Source organism: Sebastes fasciatus, chromosome 22 (genome assembly GCF_043250625.1).
Source record: "Sebastes fasciatus isolate fSebFas1 chromosome 22, fSebFas1.pri, whole genome shotgun sequence".
NCBI lineage: Eukaryota > Metazoa > Chordata > Actinopteri > Perciformes > Sebastidae > Sebastes > Sebastes fasciatus.
This window is the reverse complement of record NC_133816.1, coordinates 22,913,822-22,928,003: the sequence shown is the minus strand read 5'-3', so window position 1 is coordinate 22,928,003 and position 14,182 is coordinate 22,913,822. Positions and strand designations below refer to the sequence as shown.

Genomic DNA, 14,182 nt, shown 5'->3' with positions numbered 1-14,182 from the left:
CAGTCTGAATATACCTGTATTTACCCTCTGTCTGAAACGCTCTGTTTTAGTGCATTTCAACGGAATTGCAACGGAATCGCGTTGCTAGGCAACAGTTTGGGTCCATATTTACTTCCTGTCAGCTGATGTCATTCACATACACTGCAACAGGAAATAGACTGGGACACATTTAGAATGTTTATGTTTAAAACTGTGTAATGGTCTAAATATTGTATATTTGTGACATCACAAATGGACAGAAATCCTAACAGCTTGTTTCAAACGCACAATTTCTGAATACGGGCTGTGTGTATTTCTCTGTATATTGAGCGTTTTGATACTTTAACAGTATTTATATAGCACTTAAACCTGCTTTATAATATAAAAGACATGAAAATCTCACTTTTTACAATATGGGACCTTTAAAAAAGGGCTGTGTTCAGGCCGCTATAGAGTGCTGCAGGGATGACGTATTTTTGTAGGCCAAACAGGAAGTTAGCATCGCCCTGGTTGCCTAAAAAAAAAGCCAATACGATTGTTCCATTGGGTTTTTGGATTATTGCAGAAAATAAGCTCTGTGGCGAACAAACCTTTATGATACTTACAAGTTTTGTTCAGCAAGATAATCTCCACAAATTAACACCACTGTTATGATTTTTGTAGTGTGAATGAAATCGCCAGAAGTAAAAAGCTAACGTTAGGCTATAAACGAACTAAACCGCGGTCACATGAGCGCAAGTATAAACACAACGAGGCTGACAAAGGTTTGTGGGGACACATTTTCACACCCACTTCAGCTGTCTCAGCCAATAGGACGCTGCGACAGCGATGCTACCTGACATCAACAGCTGACGAGGTATTGTCCTATAGTGTCAGTGTGTTTGTTTGTTCTCACACCAGCAGTCAGTTGAGTTATTTGGTCGATGGATGAGCGACACGGCGGACAGGAAGCTGATTATTAAAGGAAAACCTGCCGACACCAGACTGAAGAACGTCTTCCTGCTGAGACGCAGCATGTGGGAGGAGAGCTTCGACACAGAGCAGTAGGTCACCGCTACATAACTCTTATAATAATAATAATATAGTAATGGTATATTATTGCTAAAAGCATACAGTTTGTGTAGGTAGTATATACAGTGTGTTGTGTTTCTGTGTGTCTACATGTCGACCAGTGAGGTTGGCGGTAAGCTGGACTACTCGCCGGTGTCCTGGCGGGAGTATTTTGACCAGCTGGAGGACGTGAGCGTTGGGCCGGCCGACAGCAGGGACGTCTTCAGGATTTATAAAGCAGGAAACGATGGACCGCTGCTGGTCCTGCTGCACGGGGGAGGACACTCGGCCCTGTCCTGGGCCGTCTTCACCGTGAGTATCTGAACATGTCGGCCGGTCGATCGAATGATGGCGACTAGATACCGAACCCCAAGATGGCGCTTATTCATTCCAATGAGAATTGCCCGCAAAAACGTTTTCTAGCTTTCTAGTTTACTTCTTAATCTGCGCAGTAGTGTTTCTCCCGCTGGCCCCGACCGCAAGTTCCTGCTCGGCCCGTAGACTTCACATTGTGATGATGTCACAGATCTTAAAAATCGCGTTTCTTGGCTCGAGGAAAGTTTTGCAATCGCTGCAATACCGCAAGTGGCCATTGGAAAAAAATTGGAGGCAAGGCTGAGCGGTGGCGCCGTGTCCACTTCTTAATATACGTACATCCATGGTCTTGGTGTTTTTCTGTGTTGCAGACAGCCATCGCCAGCAGAGTGACCTGCAGGGTACTAGCCATGGACCTCAGGGGTCACGGTGAGGCAGTACAAAGAAATAAAAATGGTCTTGGTTATATCTTGAGACAACTACAGACACAATAACGTCTTACGTTTTTCTTGTAATATTACAAATTTTTTCTCGTAATATTACGACACATCTTGGAAATCATCAAGAGTCATAACATTTTGGAATATTAAGCGCCTATTTGGTGGCCATTTTTTGTTTTTCAAAATGGCTGTCACGGCCCCCAGGGGCCAAATTGGCAGCGCCCCGATATCTATATCTTTTCATAACATATAAACCTACATCTGTGCCAAATTTGTTGCCATTTTCGCAAAATGCACAATTGTTATGAATATTTTAGCGTCGATGCCCCACTATAACATAATTAATTTAAAATCAGTGATGAATCCAAGTTTTAGGAGGGTCTTCCTGCTTTAACGTTAAATTATTGTTATATATTTGTCTGGTTTTAGTGGTTCCGTGTTGAGTTTTAGTGTGGAAAAGTTTGCGTTATTGTGAGTATTTTTTTAATCTCTACTAAGGTGACACCCTGGTCCGCCAATCAGACGACTTCTCAACTCAAACCATGTCCAGGTAAAAGCACACGACACACAAACTTCCACTAATCCTTTTACCTCAAATTAACAACAATACCCGGCAAGCCAAAGAGTTCTCCAGTGACCAGTGCTGTTACTATATCCAACTCAGCGATGTCGCCAATGTGATCGGAGCCTGCTACGGTCAGACTCCTCCCCCTATCGTTCTGATTGGCCACGGCGTTGGCGGGGCGATTGCAGTGCATACAGTCGGCAACATGCTGCTACCGTCCATCGTGGGCCTGGTGGCTATAGACGTCGTGGAAGGTACGAGTGCGTTTTCCTTTTCTTTTTTTAAAAATTGCGATATTTTTTTTTATACTACAAATATCTACCTCACCGGTCTTCTTAGGCAGTGCAACCGAGGCACTCCACAGCATACAGAACTTCCTGAAGGGAAGACCCAAGTCCTTCAAGTCCATAGACCACGCTATAGAGTGGAGGTGAGCACATAAGGTCACATTTACTCAATAAAATACAGATGATACACTTACCCACATACATGCATCTCCGTCAGATCACAAATCTGACTGCAAGCCGTGTTCAGGGTCGGAGGTCAATGCCTACCCTTAACTGCTTGAGGTCAATGCTTAACCTTAACCGTTCGAGGTCAATGCCTAACCTCAACTATTCAAGGTCAATGCCTAACCTTAACTGTTTGAGGTCAAATCTTAACCTCAACTATTCAACGTCATTGCCTAACCTTAACTAAGATAAGATAAGATAAGATGAACCTTTATTAATCCCCAGAGGGAAATTCAGGTGTCAAAGCAGCAACATCAGCAAACAGAGTGAATCACAGGAGAGGTACAGGTATACAAAAATTACAAAGACAATAATAGAGATATAAAAGATAAAGAGTGAATGGGTGAACATAGTGTGTACTGTTCGAGGTTAATGCCTAACCTTAACCGTTCAAGGTTAATGCCTACCCTTAACCATTTGAGGTCAAATCCTAACCTTAACCATCTTGAGTTTCGCAACTTGTGGGTTACCTTCTAGACGCGACTGTAATCTAACACAAATGCATGGATGAGTTGCGTCTCAGTCGACAGGAAGAACAACGGCTAATTTCAGTGTAGCGTTAGCTGCCGTTATCACCTTTCCTAGAGATGGATGCATTTACACCTTTTCAACTTCTAGAAAACAAAGTCTTTTTTTGTCCTCCTTTCAGCGTGAAGAGCGGGCAAATCAGGAACCTGGAGTCTGCCAGGGTCTCAATGGTTGGTCAGATCAAAAGGTAGGTTGGCTCTGATCGGCCAGTTAGAGGTGGAACCTCAATATTGATTGGCTTATGCCTCATCCTGTCTTTCCAATTTAACGTAGATTACAAATGTTGAAACTACCGTATTTTCTCAAATAAAAGTCCCAAATACAGACCGGGAGGGAAAGAAACTCCAGGTGGCTGTTTTATAATAATTTCCTCACTCCCCTCACTTCCTGTTCTTTTAAGATGCGAGGTGGAGGAGGCCGTCACTCTGGAGCAGGTCGGCCCGATGACCGACGTGGTCGTTGAGCGTAACGAAGAGTTCTACGATCAGAGCTACGTCAACGACAAAGAAAACGCTGCCTCCGAGGTGAACCTCAGCGAAGGACAGGTATGAAGACAGACAGCAGACAAGTATGACTTGATTGACTTGAGTTTTCTTGTATTATTATGAAGATAATTAATCACCCACTCTGTGTATCGATGTGTCAGAGTGTGTACGTGTGGCGTGTAGACCTCTCCAAGTCAGAAAAGTACTGGGACGGCTGGTTTAGAGGAACCTCCAACCTCTTCCTGGCCTGCAACTTCCCCAAACTGCTGCTGTTGGCCGGTAGGTATATCAAAACGTCCTTTTAGGGTAAAAAGTACTACCTTTTTGTATAATAGCACTCTGAAGCTGCTTCCGTTTCCAGGAATCCACCGGCTGGATAGAGATCTGACTATCGGCCAAATGCAAGGTGAGACATTGACTCAACACATGCAGTAGTCGCCATGGTAACCCTTCAGTTTTTTTTTTTTTTTTCAAAAAGCTGTTACGCAAAAAAATGGCGTTTCTCAAACAGCCATTGGGTTTTGATGCTGCCATTGTTGGGCTCTACTGTCGCTTTTCACACGTCAGCGGGCTAATTTACCCCGAAGAAACATGGACTTAGTTCCTGTCACCTATAGTACCTGGACCATAAGAAGTGGACGTAGTTACCGTGACGTCACCCGTTCTATTTTGGACTGCTGTTTTTAAGCCGTCGCCATGTTGGGTTTCGTCCGTCGCCATCTTGGTTTTTGGCTGTCGCCATCTAAGTTTTTGGCCGTCGCTATCTTGGTTTTTGGCTTTCGCCGTCTTGGTATTTGGCTGTCGCCATGTCGGTTTTTGGTTGTCGCCATGTTGGTTTTTGGCTGTCGCCATCTTGGTTTTTGGCTTTCGCCATCTTGGTTTTTGGCCGTCGCCATGTCGGTTTTTGGTTGTCGCCATGTTGGTATTTGGCCGCGCCATCTTAGTTTTTGGCTGTCGCCATGTTGGTTTTTAGACGTCGCCATCTTGGTTTTTGGCCGTCGCCATGTCGGTTTTTGGCCGTCGCCATGTCGGTTTTTGGTTGTCGCCATGTTGGTATTTGGCCGCGCCATCTTAGTTTTTGGCCGTCGCCATGTTGGTTTTTAGACGTCGCCATCTTGGTTTTTGGCCGTCGCCACGTTGGTTTTTAGCTAAGTACAACTGAACGCTGAATAAGACATTTTTATGCAAACAAAATGGTATAATTAACTGTGATGAACTGAAAACACGCTGTGAAAGGGTTAAAATTAAAGTAATATTTATTCAAAAACATCAGATATAACACAGCTGACACATTAATACTTTTAAGTACTTTAAGTACATTTAGCTGATAATACTTGAATAATTTGAATGCAGGACTTTTACTCGTAGTGGAGTATTTTCAGAGTGCGGTATTAGTACTTGTACTTCCACCACTGACCATCAGTACAAAACAAAACAAAGACTTTCTGGCAACAGAAGGGCTGATGGGAAATGTAGGCTTTGAGAAACAAAACGCCACATGTAGAGAAACACTGTGATATTGGGAATAGTTGACATTCTGCTCACGCTGTGTTTCTCCACCAACTGTGAGGGAAAAGGTGAAGGGCGTCTTCACACACACACACACACACACACACACACACACACACACACACACACACACACACACACACACACGCACACACACACACACACACACACAAACACACTCAGATGTACACAGATACACACACCTGGAGGCGGCAGATCCTCTCCAGAGACAGCTGCTTCTGTCAGTCAACGACCACACTGGAAGTGACAGCGCAGTCAGAGTGTGTGTGTGATGAAATAGCATCAGAGAGATGTGTGTGTGTGTGTGTGTGAGAGAGACAGTTCACAGTGTGTGTGTGTGTGTGTGTGTGTGTTACCTGTCTCACTGTTTGTCTCCAGGTAGATTCATGATGCAGGTGCTGCCTCCCTGTGGACACGCAGTGCAAGAAGACAAACCAGACAGAGTAAGAAAACCAGTCCTCAAGTACTGTACTTAAATACCATTCTGAGGTATTTGTACTTTGATTATTTACATTTTATGCTTCTTTATACTTCTACTCCGCAACATCTAATCTAATAAAGGAATATCTTATCTTGTCTCAGAGAGAAATATTACACTTTTTACTCAACTACAGCTTCAGTCACTTTGCAGACGTAACCAGCTGCAACATTAAAGTGATGAACACATTTATGCATTAATAATTACAATCCAGCGATATAATATAAGTATTTTGCATAATGAATACTTTTGGTACTTTAAGTATATTTTGATGCCAATACTGGGGCAGGGGGGGGGATGGGATAACATCATGACCTGTAATAAAATAGAAATAAAGGAGTATGTAACATGTAAATTATGTACGTAATGCTACAATATAAACAAAATATATATGACGAAATATAAGTAATTACTAAAATTAAGAATAAGAAAATGAGATTATATGAAATATGAACACATATTTGCATTAAGACGTGCAAATATATAACAAATAACCACAGTGCTTATAAGTAAATACAAGACGCTGACAAGTGCGATCTATCAAGTATTAAATATAAATGCCAGAATGGTATAAATAAGAATTAAATAAGAATATTTCTTGAAATATATATATATATATATATACTGTATACATATATAATATATATATATAAAAATAAATAATATATATATATAATATATATAAATAATATATAATGTATATAAATAAATAATATATATATATATTATTATATATATATTTATGAGTACTTTTGGCACTTTAAGTTTAAGTATTTTGATTAAGCTTAATAAGATTTTGAAGGACTTTTACTTGGTGATATTTAGTGGTTTAAAGATATTAATCTTAGATTTCTGCTGCCTATCTTCACCTAATACATGAATATATTGTTTTGTTTGTGCAGGTGGCTGACGCTGTGGCCTCCTTCCTGTTGAGACACAAGTTCGCTGAAGCCAGAAGAGAAACCAGCAGGTAAAATAATCAGATAACTGACAAAACGTATTTATTTTACAAAACCTAAAACTAAAGAAAATGTTCTCCGTTCTCTCTCCAGCTCCAACTCGTTCACCGAATGAGCTCTGCAGAAGAAGTTAAAGCCTCTTTTTTTGGGAGAAACTGTCTCAACAACTAAAGTTTTATTCCATCTACAACAACTAAAATTCTGCTCGCATATCTGTACTTGTTTTTCCTTCCTTCATTTTAAAGTGTTATTTACATCTTAAATGGATTTCATGACTGCTGGATGCTTCTTTAGGCTAAATCCCTCCTTGAATAATACATTTAAAAAAATAAAACACAAGCATCAACGATGAATCAATCATTTTCTTCATTTGGGATTTTTAGTAAATAAATGTTTGTTTTCACCATCAAAATCCAGATGGTTAAGGCACGGTCACACATACGCAAATACCAATGCGATGTTCTTCTGAAACTTCACAAAAGTTTAACACAAAAGATTCTAGTTTGATACGCCACCGTAAGCAAAAGTTTTTATGCCCTTTTGCTCGCATAGTACGACGGAGTATTAGGGGCCATATTGAGGGGAAAAATAGGAGATTTCGAGAATAAAGTCGTAACTTTACGAGAAAAATAGTCGTAATATTACGAGAATAAAGTCATAATATTACGAGAAAAAAGTCTTAATATTAAGAGAATAAAGTCGTAAATTTATGAGAAAAAAGTCTTAATATTACAAGAATAAGGTCATAACTATACGAGAAAAAAAAGTCGTAATATTACAAGAATAAGGTCATAACTATACGAGAAAAAAAAGTCGTAATATTACAAGAATAAGGTCAGAACTATACGAGAAAAAAAAGTCGTAATATTACAAGAAAAACTTCGGACTTTATTCTCATATTACGACTTTTTTTCTCTAAATCTCAGATTTATTTTTTCTCCTCAATATGGCCCTAATACTCTGTCGTAGCATATAATGGGAGTGAACGGGAATGGAATGTTAATTTCTCGCATTGGTGACCGTGCCTTTATATGTAGACTGTTTAACTACATAATAAATTGGGAAAAACAAGCAAAAATATTCCAAAAAATCTCCCTTTTTTTTAAAGACAACACACAAACACCAGGCTGGAATATAAACAAAAACTTGCATTAAAATTTTATTTAAATTCTGTCCTGAATCAGAACACGTGCAACAACTTAAAACACAGAAACAACATGGCGTCACGCCGCCTTGTATTTACACGTGTGTATGTAGGTAACGGTTTGTGTTTGCGTGCACAGGACAACCACACAAACGGACGCTCTGTTAAACAGTTAATATCGTAGAAACACACAACACCACTTCACGCCCTGTTGTCACAGTAGCAGAGGGGTTAAACACGGCTACAGACGCATCGGATCGCCTCGACTTTCACCGTCTCTCTGGAAGGATCTGAAATACTGGTTTCGCTTTTTATTTGCTTCAGATTAAACACTGCCAAAGCTTTCATGACCAGCTGGCAGAAATTTATAAGGTTAAAATGTATAATCCCAGCGGGATTACGTGGCTCAGGATTCACCTGCTTCAGGAGAGAAATCAGAAACTACAAAACAAATTACAATATATGGCAAAATATATGGCAGTCTACAAATACATTGTAGTTTCATATGATCCTTTCTCAATCCAATTCACCAAATTTTATCGCACAAAACAATCCCATACATTTCCAAAACTTGGAAAGACTAAAATAAAATTTAAAAAAATTTTAAAAAGCAATAAACAAGAGACGGAGTCAAAAGGAAAAACAGAAAAGTCAAAACCTAAAGAGATTTTTTCCAGAACCTTCCAGAGAAACAGAATTAAAGTGCATCAACAAAAAGAGGCCGAGCAACCAATCAGAACACAGCATCCAGGGGAAACAGCCAATGGGCTGCGAGGAGGGGCGGGAACAGGAATAACACAGAACCAATCAGACGTCATTACTGGCAGTGACACGACGGTCTCCTTTTTAACACTTTAGTGTTGTGAAAAATTATATTTTGGAAGGGATTTAAAAAAAATAATATAGAAAAGACCTTATATCTTCTAATTATGATTTCCAAATATATTTATGAGAAATTAGTTTTGGTGCAGTTTTGCTTTAAAAAATATAACTTTTTCTACAAAACTTTTAAATAAAATATTGGCAAAACTTTCAAATCAATCAAAGGAATAAGTACACAAATCCCAAATATTAAAAATTTCAATACGTGTTGCTATGGAGCGGACACATTTTGAGCATTAAAGGGGGACCAACATGCCACCGCAGCCTCAGTCTCGACTAGAAGAACAAGAGAAATGGATCGATTCACTTTGACTCCTGCGGCAGCAGAAGTGCAGTCACATTAAAAAACAAAGTAAGAGAATGAAACAGTGCAAATGTGAAAATAAAACATGATACTCAGATAAAGAAAAAAAAAACTTGAAAATAAAGCTTACGCCACAAAGGAAGAAACTTTAATTAAAACATTATTCACTGATTCAAGACAAGGCAGAAAAATCCATCATCTTTATATATTACAGCAAATTCATTCTCCACCAGTCTACTAGTGTTTAAATGAACTAGTGTTTGTTTACTTGGTAACTGACTGAACTGAGAGTGAACTGTGAGGACAGAATATGAAGCAAAGTAGGAAGAAACTATACTTAAAGTCGTCCAGGCTTCTGAGAGAGAAGAGTTTTGAAATGGGGTTGTATGAGTATTACCTACAGTAGACGGCAGTCGGCATGCCATACCAGTTTAAGTGGACGCTATATTAATAATATTTTTGCCTGTTTACCTCGCTGTGAGACGCTGTGTAGCGTTACAGTCTATGTTTACGACGGGGAACTGAAGACATTATCTTTGCTTTTGCAAAAACAACCTCACAGAACACGGGAGTTGCTGGTCTATTACTGCCTTGATCGGTTAGTTTGTTTGTGTTATTGTGTGACTTTAGTGTTTTAAAGGGTTAATTCGGATTCACAGAAGTCACATAACACTAATTAATTAACTAACTGATCAAAGCAGCGGTAGACCAGAAACTCACGTGTTTTTCGAGGTAAAATTAAAAAATTTTCCCAATGGAGTCTGGTTGCTTTGGCGAGAGCATAGTACTAGTTATAGTTGAATGATAACTACAAATCCAATCATGTCGTCTGATGTTTTTTTATATGTTAACAACGCTATGCTCTTGGCAAATCCACCAGACTCCATTAAAAAAAACTGTAATTTTACCTCGCAGAGCACAGGAGTTGCTGGTCTACCGCTGCCTCGATCAGGTAGTTTGTTTGTGTTATTGTGTGACTTTGGTGAATCCGAATTAACCCTTTAAAACACCAAAGTCACAATACCACACAAAGACTAACCAATGAAGGCAGTGGTGGAACAGCAACTTCTGAGTTCTGCGAGGTAAAATTGCAGGTTTTTTTTCCAATGGAGTCTGGTGGCTTTGACAAGAACATAGATGGATACAACAGCTTCTGTTCCCCATCAGAAAGGGCCGTCTGACGACAAGATAAAGCGATGAAAATATTCTAAATGTAGTGTACACGTAAGCTCCTCCTGTCTATGGATAAGTACCTCATATAACCCCACTTCAAAACACCAAAACTATCCCTTTAAGGTATTGGTTTGACTGGAAACACCAACACAAGTACTGCTTCTTACTCTTGAAATTTGGTACCAATTTGAATTCTCCATTTTTCTAATAATTCTTCCTACTTACAGGTGAACGGTAAATACAAATCCCATCATGCTGTCTGATGGTTTTCTCTTATTTTGGAGGCTTGTTGCACGATTGGCTTTGCTTTTGCTTAAATTTTACTGCAAGTCTTGAATACAATTCATTGGTTCTCCAGGTTTTTTACTCCTGTTCAGTCATCAACAATCACATCCCGAATGTTTACAGACACAATAGTTTAGAGTCATTTCATCAAGGTCCTTTGCGCACTGTTCGTATGTACAATTACACAAATAATCAACACTTAAATCTGCCTGATCAATACTCAATCACATTGAGGATCACCAGGCCGTGGGGTGACGAGGGGAAATCAGTCTTTGCTGCTGGGTGTCTTCGTTACAAAAATAAACGTCTCCTCTGGTATCAAAATAGACGACAATCTATCTCTCTTGGCGGCGGCGGCGGCACCACGACGCGACCACAGCCCCTACGCAGTCTGAACACCAGTTTGGCAAACCGACAGCGATGGTCGTAGTGAACGAGTGGAATATACATTTTTATATTTACATGCTCAGCGTCTACTCAGCTCTGAATGTGTTACCGTCTTTCTGTCGTCTTTCACAGCTTGTTTAAATTTAAACTCTGGAAATGGTTAATGGCAGCTAACACCTGGTTGTTGGCGTGACAGACGGAGGGTTTGAAAAAGCACCTCTTAGGTTTGCTGAAGTTCAGAGAAAAAGATCCCCGGACTAGCAAGGGAAAGAGATTGTCTTGATTGTCAGGGTTAAAGGTAAAAGGTGTTTTTTAAAAAGGCAGCGTGAGGCCGTGGTAATGGACACGTGTGGTCAGGCAGACGGACGGACGGACGGACGGACAGTAAAACAAAACTATAGACAGGGTTCCAACATGGCATTTCAACGCTTACCGAACGTTACGACTCAGGACAGACGGCCACGGAAGTCTTTCCATCCTCTACCTTCAGCCAGGCAGACTCTGTACGGATTAAACCCCAAATTGGTCACCCCAGACTCGCAGAATTGGGGTGACCAATTGTAAGAGTTGGGGTGACCAATTGTATGAGTTGGGGTGACCAATTGTAAGAGTTGGAGTGACCAATTGTACGAGTTGGGGTGACCAATTGTACGAGTTGGGGTGACCAATTGTAAGAATTGGGGTGACCAATTGTACGAGTTGGGATGACCAATTGTAAGAATTGGGGTGACCAATTGTAAGAGTTGGGGTGACCAATTGTAAGAGTTGGGGTGACCAATTGTACGAGTTGGGGTGACCAATTTTAAGAGTTGGGGTGACCAATTGTAACAGTTGGGGTGACCAATTGTGCGAGTTGGGGTGACCAATTGTACGAGTTGGGCTGACCAATTGTAAGAGTTGGGCTGACCAATTGTAAGAGTTGGAGTGACCAATTGTAACAGTTGGGGTGACCAATTGTACGAGTTGGGGTGACCAATTGTAAGAGTTGGGGTGACCAATTGTAAGAGTTGGAGTGACCAATTGTACGAGTTGGCGTGACCAATTGTAAGAGTTGGGGTGACCAATTTGGGGTAAAATTGGTCAACCCAACTCGTAGAATTGGATCGAAGTTCCACCAGATTACGACGCCCGATTAGTTGTCTGAACTGTTAACGATCTGGCTGTCAGACGTTCGGATGAAGTTCTGGTATGTCCAAAATGATGGTTGGTTCTACGGTCCGATATTTTAAATATTACTGAAGTAGTGTTTCACATGCTGTGGCTCAAACTGTTGTCTTGACTGAAACTGCGGTGACATAAAACTGCACTTTGTTGCCGGGCAGAGCAGCTTATTACTTTCCGTTCATAGTCGAATCAGACAAGTAGAGGCCTTTACACACCGGGGGGCTTTTCTTGTGGCCGTCAATATATTTCTCCAACTGTTTTAGTCACGAGTACTTTCACACGGAACCTGAATATTGCATACATTAAAAGTTGTTTTTGGAATGAGAAACAGTACGTCGATTTTTCGCACCGCAAATAATGGCATCAACCAATCACGGACGTATTCAATACGTACACAAAAGCGTACAGTCTGAACCAAGATGGCTAACTTTATTACTCCTTTCAACCTTGACAAAAGCAGCGCAGCCCAGAGACACTTCTTCTGTTCTTACCTTTCACAATAAAAGCCCTAGACATATACACTAAATAACTTCTTTACCAGAGGCAAATTCGCTCGGAGCATTTCGCTTAAAGGAAAATAGCTTACAGTAGTTTAGGCTACACAACAGTTTACCTCAGACAGACTGCCAGACGCTGCTCTGGCTCGATAGGGAATGGAAATCATTCTGGAGGGTAGCATACGGAGCTACGGTATCGTTATCTGTCATCATCAGAAATGTATAAAGTATGTGCGAAAGACAAATGCCCATATAAAAAGAGAAGCTGACAGAGACAAAGGGGCAAGTTAGCTATCAATCTTTGGAGGCCCATGATCAACTTACAAACGGGTGGGTATATGACATTAAGATCTACGAGCCAAATGCCAACTACACAATCGTCCGGACAAAGATAAGCTAGCTAATGTTATGCTAACTAACGAATACTAAGAAAACGTTGGCTAATACGGCATAATCAATCTACCGGTATCTTGCAAAATGAAACCCGTAACGTTAGCCTACCTTTGTGTCTGACTGTAGTTCTTTTGACACTTGCCGTAAACCACAATCGGATGGCGTTCTCAACTTTTACCCCCCAAGAATGGCCGAATTGCTGTCGGTGAGGTCACATTCCCATTCCCCATAGGATCCTATAGGTAGTCGGTCCTCTGCCTACGCAAATCTATTTGAACCCTTTATTGAAAAAGTGTTGCAAAGTTGCATCGCTGCTGGTAAATTTGTCGTTTATTGGTCCCCCAGTGTGTAAAGGCCTTGACGCTGCCTTTCTCTGTTTTTGTCAACATTGTTGAGGACATGATCGTCAATGGACAAAACCCAACGGGGAGTTTCAATCACCTCCAGTGTGAGCTCCGCGTCGAGGCCGGTCGATTGTTATAAAAGAAAGGCCGATTAAAAGTGTGAATTAACAAAATGTACAAAATCAATAAAAACATGAAGCGTCTGCCCCGGACGCTTTTTAAAATGGTGTGAATAGAGAAACTATTGAGAACAGATGGTGGGGCAGCTGAAAACTCTCCTCCATCATCCAACGTTCGAAGATTCATACCTTTTACCTATTTCCATCTGTGCTTTACAAATACCATTTCATCAACCTTTCTCACACCTTTATATTCTGTACAACCCTGCAAACAAACAGTCACCCAGACGCCCATAGGAACCCTGTTTGGAACCACAGCCGAAGACAGAAACCAAATACTGCCAGTACTACTGGACTGTAAAGATAAAAGGAGCCTTGAATTATACTGACAGGCAAAAAGAAGAAAATAAAAAATACTGTGTTGTTGCTGCTCAATACTGCAGACAAACTGTAGCTGTAATACTGCCACGACACGAGAGAAAGAAACACGAAGCCACCGCCCAGAGTAGCTGGTGTGTCCTCTCAAAAATAAAAGAGTTCCTTTCCAAAAAATTTAAATCGGTCACCGCAGACGCATCGAGAAACCTGGCGTGTCGGCAGGCCAATCAAAAGGGATTCAATCTTCCGAGACCCGGACAGGAAGTGAGCA

General features: G+C 40.7%; 1 protein-coding gene and 1 long non-coding RNA gene across 2 annotated transcripts; one reads left to right on the top strand and one right to left on the bottom strand.

The window, feature by feature from the left end:
- Positions 1 to 891: 891 nt before the first annotated feature.
- On the top strand, positions 892 to 7,188 carry LOC141760505 (protein phosphatase methylesterase 1-like). Its single transcript, XM_074623359.1, has 13 exons — positions 892 to 1,022; positions 1,152 to 1,341; positions 1,716 to 1,773; positions 2,283 to 2,334; positions 2,449 to 2,603; positions 2,689 to 2,779; positions 3,511 to 3,576; positions 3,790 to 3,934; positions 4,036 to 4,153; positions 4,236 to 4,280; positions 5,783 to 5,847; positions 6,785 to 6,852; positions 6,935 to 7,188. Exons 1-13 carry the CDS (start codon positions 907 to 909, stop codon positions 6,954 to 6,956), a joined length of 1,191 nt encoding a protein of 396 aa, XP_074479460.1. The 5' UTR covers positions 892 to 906; the 3' UTR covers positions 6,957 to 7,188.
- A 781-nt stretch (positions 7,189 to 7,969) lies between these two features.
- LOC141761364 (uncharacterized) lies at positions 7,970 to 14,118 on the bottom strand. Its single transcript, XR_012592554.1, has 2 exons — positions 10,080 to 14,118; positions 7,970 to 9,726 (listed from the first exon to the last, which is right to left on the bottom strand). It is a non-coding gene; the product is annotated as an uncharacterized LOC141761364 (long non-coding RNA).
- Between the last annotated feature and the right edge of the window lie 64 nt (positions 14,119 to 14,182).